We start from the raw sequence: 8,689 nt of genomic DNA, 5'->3' as shown, positions 1-8,689 counted from the left end.
TTTAATTTGACAATTGATTTCTTTTAAAATATCTAGCAAGTGGGAGATAGTGTCACCTGTTCAGATTTGTTCAACAGTGCAGCAGTTCACATGGTCGCATCACTTCCTTGGTGAGTTTGGCAGGAGAGGAAATGATGATGTAAATCCATTGCTGCATCATTGCTCGAGTAGTCTCCCTCAGGTTTAATGGTTATGTGTACCAATCATATGCAGTTTCTTGAGATTAATTATAACTACGAAAGTAGTGCCTTTAAGGAAGAATTTTTGGTGGTGTTTCCCCCCCATCAAAACAATTCTCATTATTATAAACAATGAGAATTATTTTACATAGTTCTTATTCTACCAAAAGCCTCCTGGGCATGCCTGATTCTTTTTGCATTGATGCAATTGCACATTTCCACATAAATGAACAGTGACACAGGGTAAGAGAATGAAGCTTGGGAAATTAAATTTAAGTGACTTGTCAAAGTCACCTGCTTAAACCTGCCAGTATTGTTATTTCTATTTCCGTACATCAGTCACCACTCTGCTAAGGCAAGGCAGCAGCAATGGACAGAAGGTATTTGTTTCTTAAGGGTTCAATGATTATTCCAACTTTCTGATGACCTTTTTGACTCCAGCTCAGCCCTAAAAGATTTCCTGGCTGTCAGGTAACTACAGTTTTGAAGACCAGTGGTTACTCACTGTCTAGAAGGAATTTCCTGCATGAATTGCATGATACCCATTTACATGCAAGTGTCTGTGGTGTTTGTAATGAGAAACTTCAAGTCTTCAGTTAGCATAAGGAAATGATTCACCTCAAATTTTACAGGAAATACTGTACAAGTTGCACTAAGACCTTTAGAGAGAATTGTTGAAGGGAGGTGAACCACCTTATGAATAGTTTGAATGGTAACAAACTATTTGGTACAAATACAAATGTCACTAACTTCCTTTGAAGCACATCATTAGAGTTGGAACTACTAGTTAAGGTTGAGTATTTGAAGAAAATCACTTAATTGCTTGACTAGCACTAGGCCTTTGGCCTATATTTATGGTGAGCAGGCTTCTAGCTTTTCCTGAAGGAAACTTTATACTAAAGAAATCACCAAAAAATACATGAAAGTTACTGGATCGAACAAAGCCTTTGCTAACACATGGTATTTAAGTTAAAGCTTGAAATATCGATACTCAGAGAGAAGTATTGAAACCATGCTTCAAGATCAACAGAATTATTTCTTTCAGACCAACAAGACAAACACTAAACAGGTATTTCTATAGTCTGATTTCTATATACAAGGATTCTTCATTTCTTCATAAGAGTTATAGATCCTACTTTAGAGAAGTTTAGAGGCAAGGAGTCTCCTGTATTGTGAAGAGAAACTATTGACAAATTAACAGTCTTTGTATTGTTTACTGTACCATACTTACTTCTTTGTACTGGTAGCCTGGAAAAGCTTTCCCGTTCTCTGTTACATGAAGAAGGGGTACACTATATTTGATCTTCAAACATTTGTATGCACTCTTGCACATTTTATTTGAGGCATTAACATTGCAACTGTTCTTGTGACATGATCTGTTAGATTTCCTGAGTAAGGTGAGCATTTTAATAAGAGGAGTCCTGCAGGATGCCTTTACCAGGCATGTGCACATTGGGTCCCTATATTAAGCCAACTGCACTCAAGTATTTTATTATTGCTAGTTCTGTATGTTATCTGCAGTCTTTTTTTTTTTTTTTTTAACAAACAGCCAACTCAAACTGAATCACTATTAATCACAAGCAAGCTCTGTGTAGCTTCTACCTACATTAGTGTAGTAAGGGTAGATTTAAAATTTTCCAAGGGTTAGCTGAACATTAATAATTTGTGCAGTGAAGCTTCACTATTGCTGTTCTACTGTGCTGAGCAAGTACTAAGAGTTTTTAGTATTTGGAGGAATGTTCCTCCTTAGATTAAAGATCACTTGACTAATACAAGCAGGAGAAAAAACCTTCAATCAGTAAAAAAAATTTATTTTTTAAGCATTCAGGTCAAATACATGTGATCAAATCTCTTTGACCATAGAAAATAAGAATGTTCCAAGATATACTTTAATCCACGTTTTAGCCCACAGAGGATTTTCATAGTTAAATTTGAAACCCCTAGAAAACATTTTAAGTACTGACACCACAAACAAGTGGTATATACAGTACCCTAAAGAGGATAAAGAGAGAGCATAATGTTCCATAGAAATGGCACCCTTAACCTGTACACTTATGGAAAATTAAGGAAATTTAATGTAATAGTCAATTACAAGTTTACTTACTGTATAAGCACTGTTAACAGTCTTGGTTTTATGTCTGTGTTCCTCATTACTAGCCAAGGTTTTTCAAGTTTGGGGTAATATGGTTTGAAATGGTTCTCCAGTTGAGTTCCCTAAACACTTTCAATCCCTTTGATTCCTGTCCCCAAGCTACTGAAACACACAGGGAAACTCAGCAGACACAATTTACCATAACAGTTACCAGTATAGCTAACAGCATTAGCTGAACAGTAGTGTTAACAATGGTCCTGGAAGTGGTACTGTAAAACCCAAGCTATTGCAAGCATAGGTAGTATTTTGTAATAATAGTTGGAAGTTGAACCTGTGTTTAGTAGGGACAATGTAGACACCTTAAACAGGTCTGACCAAGGATGTAGCAAGGCTATGCAATTACCTTGTTGAAACTGAAGCTCAGCATATGATATTTCCAGAAACACTGACACCCTCAGCCTCCAGTTCCAGCAGCCAGGACAATTTTTTTCCCCTACTCTACAGAGTCTCTTGTAAGGGATCTTTTGCCAAATGAACTGGCAGAACACCGATATCCTGCAGTCTAAGAGGGAAGGTATGGCAGAATTAGCAAGATAAATACACAGCTACCACATTCCCCCTCAGGTGAATTTAGCCAACCCTGAAGAATGTTAATACGACTGTTAATACAAATGTTAATGCTTAAAAAGGCAAAGTGTGTCACCAGATACACCGGAATTCACAAATTACTTAAGATTCTTCTTGAGAACTGAGTTAAGAATGCACCTAATGACTATTGCATTTTTCTCTTTGGCTTTCAAATCTACATCTAGTTTATACTTGGCAGACAATCTCAGCAATGGACATGCTGTTTTGGGGAAATCGGTGATTCGTTTTCAGCAGGTAAGAGGACAGGTCTAGGTTTCTAAACCTGCAGCTCAGCTAATAACTTCTGACCTTGAGGGCTGCTGTGGTTCTGACTGCAACCCTGCTGACTCAAAAGCCAAAATCCACTGTATCCTGCAAAAAATGTCTCCTCATATAATGGCAGAGTCGTGCAGTGCAGGGATATTAAACCAAGAATCCATGCAAAATATGGCTGCAATTCAGTTTGTTTTTAAAATTAATTCAAAGTTAAGTTGCATACTCAGGTCAGCCAAGACACTAGTGAGTCAGTTGACAAAGCTTTTCCTGCCTTTTTTTTACTGAACTGAAACCAGAAAGATGAAGGAAACTAACCTATAGTACTAGTGGCAGTTTCTCCTCATTCCCAGGTGAGTGTATTCTTTGCTAAAAGCATGCGTACTGACAACATTATTAAGGAAGTACATGTCAATATATAGTCTTCAGCTTTTATCCTTTATTATATACACAGCAAAGAAGGCAGCATTAGACACACGCACCGTGTGTTACATCCATTCCATCCACAGCACACACACACGCATACACACAGCCTTAAAAAAAGTGTCTGTGATAAGGAACATATTATAAAGGTTGTGATCTTTATCTCTAAGCCCCTGAGCTTTGTCTTATAGTTAGGTGAAAAGGCAATGAACAAGTCTTTCCTTGCTCTGTAAGTGCTTTGTGCAACAATGTCCATAGAGGTCATAAACAAGTCTTTTTGCAAGGAGCAACACGAATGTCTTACTCCCATATTCTCAGTCTCTTTTATCGCCATTTTTGCACCAAATAATTTCCAGTTATGTTTAGTTGTCATACTCGGCTAATATAGCTCTTGCTTCTGTGATTAAAGTTAGGATTGGTTCTGCAGATTGCAAATGAAATGCAATCCCCTCTTTCTCAAGAGATGTCATCTCGGTGATACTGTAGGACTAGAGAAGTTACCAGAATTTCGTGGGGACTGCAGAGGCACGGATGGAGAACTGGGAGACAGTTTTCTTGGGCTGCATAGGTCACCATTGTGCAACTTCCACAGAAGTTCTTCATTTTCCATTGACAGGCGTTTGTTTACTTTTGATTCCTTCTCTAGCGACTCCTGTAAAACAGCTTGCTCCGTAGAAAGTTGCCTGCAAACATAAGATTTACGTCAGAACACATAACCCAAGGTGGAGGCTACAGTACTGAACTTAAAGTTTGAAATTCCATAAATCCCTGCTTGGCTTGCAACTAAATTACTTCCTTAAAAGGAGAATATAGCCTGTTCTCATCCTTGCTGGATTTAAACTGGTAGCTTGCAGAAAACAGGAGGCAGTCCCAATAAGAAAAATCCCTAAAGGCCAGAAAAAGCATCTGAAAAGTGAGACTTGTCCTACTTGACATGATGTTTGTTCTACATGACAGATGTTTTTAAATAGCCATGCTGGAGCCTTTGGGTCTTGTTGCAGGCTCAGTTCTACATAGAAGCTGCATTTCTGTAGTTTTCATCAAACTGGAAGAGTTTGCCCATCCATTTAAGCAAGAGTCGAAGTTAGGAGAACCTCAGGCCCATTTTATTCATGGTAAATATCACTATTATTGCTATATAAAACACACTGGCCTTTCCACTCATCTAAATTGGGGACAAATCACTCAAGTGAAGTGGTTAAAAGTAAAACCAGGTTTAGCTCACAAGCCAGTAATAATTAAAGAGCCAATGTATCATAGGATATTTGAGTTGCTTTTTCTTCCCTGAAATACTGTTTTGAAGCACTGAAGCAATCTGTTCCTGCTTGTTCTTCTACATAGGAATGCACATTTGCAGATACACAAGTGGGGAAGAAAGGGGTGTGTTCTTTTACAGAGTACTGCAAAATCCCAGTCACCAATATTTACTCAGAATTTTCTCTCGTCACAGGAATGCCTTCCCCTGGTTCATAAGAACATCTAAAAGTCCACAGATATTTTTTACCTTGAAAGCTCCATGTGTTTGTCCATCCGAGCTTTTAATTCTTCATTTTCTTGCTGAACCTTCTTTAATTTATCCGTTAGGATTGTGTTGGTCTCCAGCTTTGAAAAAAGGTCACAGTTACATGCAGTCATCGAGATACTGACTGAGCTATCACAGACATTCAGAATCTGGAGTTTGCAGACCTTGTTACAGTAAGTGCAAAAACCTAGAGTAATGTGAGACTGACCTGCTATTGTGGCTTAATACTATACAATAGTCAAACAGATCCCACTTACACAAGGATAAAGTAACACTGGCATTTTGCCAGGTGTGCTGATTAGATGTCAGCAAAGGAGTACTGGATAAGGGATCTACTAGTTAACCAGCATATACTAGTAACTTCTGCCAGTGATGGGCAGCAGTTTTAGAAGCTGTGGCAGACAGAAGACTGTCTAGAAATAGCATGCTAATGTGACAAAGTCAAGAGCTTCCCTGTGTAAACAGCTCTCCCTGTTACTGTCCTCATTCTACTTCATTGCTGCAGGATGTTATCAGAAGTTAAGGAAAAATGGTGATTAAATGGTTGGATAGTCCAACCAAGGGCTTCTATACTGCAGCCAATGTCTGTCAGGAAAGATGAAGGCTTACTAGTAATTTACTATTAATTGTAGACCAGGGCAACATATGGTGCTGTACAATACTGAACAACTGACATGAATGTATTCCTTTGTATACAAGCCTCTTTCTATCCTTCCTCATTAAAATCTTGCTTAAGTATTACAACAGTGTTCAAAGGCCCCACCCAGGATAAGGACCCTGTCCTGCCACAGATAAGAGCATGCTAAGTAATTACAAGTTCTGCCCCTGAAATTGCCTTTTCATGTGGAATTATGCACAGATCAGGATCAAATCCACACAGCTAAACAAGTAGCTTAAAGATAATAGCTCAAATGATTGACCTAAGCTAATCAACTCTAGATGAAAACATTTATTGCACTCCATATTTGATCCCTTCTTTAATTACGATCATTTCCATGTTAATGATTTCCTGCCAGTGCAATCTATCTTCTGTAACACTCAAGCAAACACAGCAGGTAAGGATTTTTACTTTGGGGGATGGGGGACAAGAGGAAAGGAAGTGTGGAAGAGGCTCCCAGATAACCCTGTACTAACTTAGCAATAGTTTATGCAAACCAGTAGTTGTCTTAAGAGGTTAAAAGGTCATTCACAGCATCTGGTGATTCCTTCCCCCTCTTTACATTTCAGCCCATTGTAGATATAATTGTACCTGCAATGTAAGCGTGTCCCATCATCATTTTGTGTTTCCATTTAAACAAAAAAAAATTAAACCTTGCACATAAGTCTGACCAGCCCAAGTTCATTATCAGAACATTAACCCAGAGTCACAGTCCAAACCTGCCAAACCCCAAGGAAAACTCACCAGTTTTTCCATCTTCATTAGCTTTATATCCTGCTGATGGAGTTTCTCATTCTTGATCTCCAGCACTGCTTTCAAACTTTCCAGCTCCTGTTCCAGATACATAATCTGTGGGTTTTTCTGAAAGATTTCCACAGAATTTGCTTAGTACCCTGAATTTCAGGAACAATTTAAGTGTTTCTCTGCTATTTAGAAAGAGCACAAGAATACATATGGTAATGACAGTTTCTTGTTTTAAGTGAAATTAAGTCAGACAGTTTAGAATTAAAAAAAAAGAGCTGGTATCACTTTCTCCTCTGATTTTGTTTGATTTTGTTCAGAAAACACTCTACGCACAAACGTGAAAAACCCTTGTGAGTCAAAGGAAGGCACTAAAGCTGTCACAGCGAAACTTGTTTTGCAGGAATGCCCAAAGGCTCCCTTTAAGGCTAGGAGTTCCAAAATTTATTTCATATTACTCATAACCCATCCCAAGAGGTAATTAGAGTAAACATTTTGAGTTTTCAGATGCTGGAATAGTTAAAAAAGCACCAGAAATTTAAAGCTATGAACTTGACTGTAGCTGATTTTCCCTGTTTTGAGTCAAAAGGTAGCTGATTCATAAGCAGAAATTGAATATTGTCAGGTTTACATTCTTCTTAAACCCTAACAATGCAATTGCACATAAAAAAATCTTGCACTGCTGTACATCCCTGTCTTATCTACAATACAGCAAGTTAGGACTTTCTTTTTTATTTATTCTTTTTTTTTTCTGTTGTTATCCAGGAGGTGGAAGGGAGACTAGGAAGGGGACGGGGCAGGGTCAGATCTGGTTTCCTCAAGAAAGTTTTCCAGAGTAATGAACCATTCAAACACTGCAGAGTAAAACATGCTCTCTGCATTTCAAAGGCAAAGTCACAGGCAAAAATAGGAAAAATAAAGCAAGTCTCAGTCCATTTCCAGGAAGTCTGAGTGGAATACAAACAGAAATCAATCAATGATTAAGTGCACTGTGTAACTAAGTTTATCTTTAAAAACAAACAAAACTTGTTTTAGCATATTTGGGTAAGAATAGTGGTCTACCGCGTTGAGTAACAGCTTCACTGCCATGTCAGAAACCTCAGACTTGGAGGGCAATGCCTGCAGTTTTGTGGGGCGCAGTGCCACAAGGACAGAGCCAGTACATTTTGCAGGTAACAAGGGCTGCATCACCTACACATTTCATTCTCCTGCCTGTTTTTAAGGATTGTGGCATTAGTGGTTCTTGGTTAATTTCTACTTTTGAACAGAAGTCCATGTGAGGGTGGGGTGTGCTGTGCTGCCTCAGAGGAGGAAGCAGACAATTTGAACTTCATTCCTCCTTTCTGTGGCTTTACATGGAAACTAGCAGCTAGAGAGAAAAGTGATCCCGAAAAGTTTAAGTGCAGCTTACACTATGTTCAAAATTTAATTTTTTTCTTTCCCTGTTCTGCTCCAATGTTCTTAAAATGTCTTTTTAAAGTTACATCTGAGCCACCTCATTAGCTACTCATAGTAGACCACAGAGACAGATAAAGAGACTGAAAGGCCCAGATAAGATTTTAGCAAAAAAGCTGAGAGTATCAAGTGACATTAAATAATACTGGAGAATTAGAAATACACCTCTGTCTTCAATGGGCTAATGGGAATTCTGATAGCGCAGAATTTGTGTTTAGTACAGAAGAATATACTGGGTCAAATCAGTATTTTTCCATACAGAAGCCTCAAGGTTATGATGTGTCGTACGCTGTCAGGATGCAAAGTGCATTTGCAGCTCTGTAAAGGTACTTGACTATTGCTCCTTCAAATTAAACATCTGAGCATGCCTATGGAATACTGTTCAAACTCCCAAGTGCATTGTACAACATGTTCTCTTTGGTATCATCTCTCCCAACCACAACAACATATTGTGGTTGCACGTTCTTGTGGCAGCTCTGTCCTGCCACTAGAATAAGCAGTAAGAGAGAAAAAAATAAATTCAATTCCTGTGAAAACTAGGGCAACTTCTACTAAAAGCATCCCAAGTGAGTTTTTAAGTGTGGAATTTCTCTCTGTGGGATAAGCAATACTACTGGTATTCCAGTTATTTCCAGGTAACCAGAAAGATAAGCATGTTTGTATCTAACCCTCCCAGTGCGTGAAAAAATTCTGTCAGAACACATTTCTAACCCAGGAGC

At 38.5% G+C, this 8,689-nt stretch overlaps 1 protein-coding gene across 3 annotated transcripts in view; it reads right to left on the bottom strand.

The window, feature by feature from the left end:
* Positions 1-1,979: 1,979 nt before the first annotated feature.
* Positions 1,980-8,689, bottom strand: part of MTUS1 (microtubule associated scaffold protein 1) — a 94,411-nt gene continuing 87,701 nt past the window's right edge. For all 3 annotated transcript variants that reach the window (XM_049835584.1, XM_049835606.1, XM_049835595.1), the window contains 3 exons: positions 6,519-6,635; positions 5,099-5,196; positions 1,980-4,277 (listed from right to left, as the gene is read on the bottom strand). In XM_049835584.1, coding sequence (XP_049691541.1) covers positions 4,061-4,277; positions 5,099-5,196; positions 6,519-6,635 — 432 coding nt within the window. In that variant the 3' untranslated portion in view covers positions 1,980-4,060. The remainder of the gene's footprint in view (positions 4,278-5,098; positions 5,197-6,518; positions 6,636-8,689) is intronic.

This window comes from Accipiter gentilis, chromosome 3, assembly GCF_929443795.1.
Source record: "Accipiter gentilis chromosome 3, bAccGen1.1, whole genome shotgun sequence".
NCBI classification, from domain to species: domain Eukaryota; kingdom Metazoa; phylum Chordata; class Aves; order Accipitriformes; family Accipitridae; genus Astur; species Astur gentilis.
Note: the sequence above shows the minus strand (reverse complement) of the source record. Positions and strands in the feature narration are given on the sequence as shown.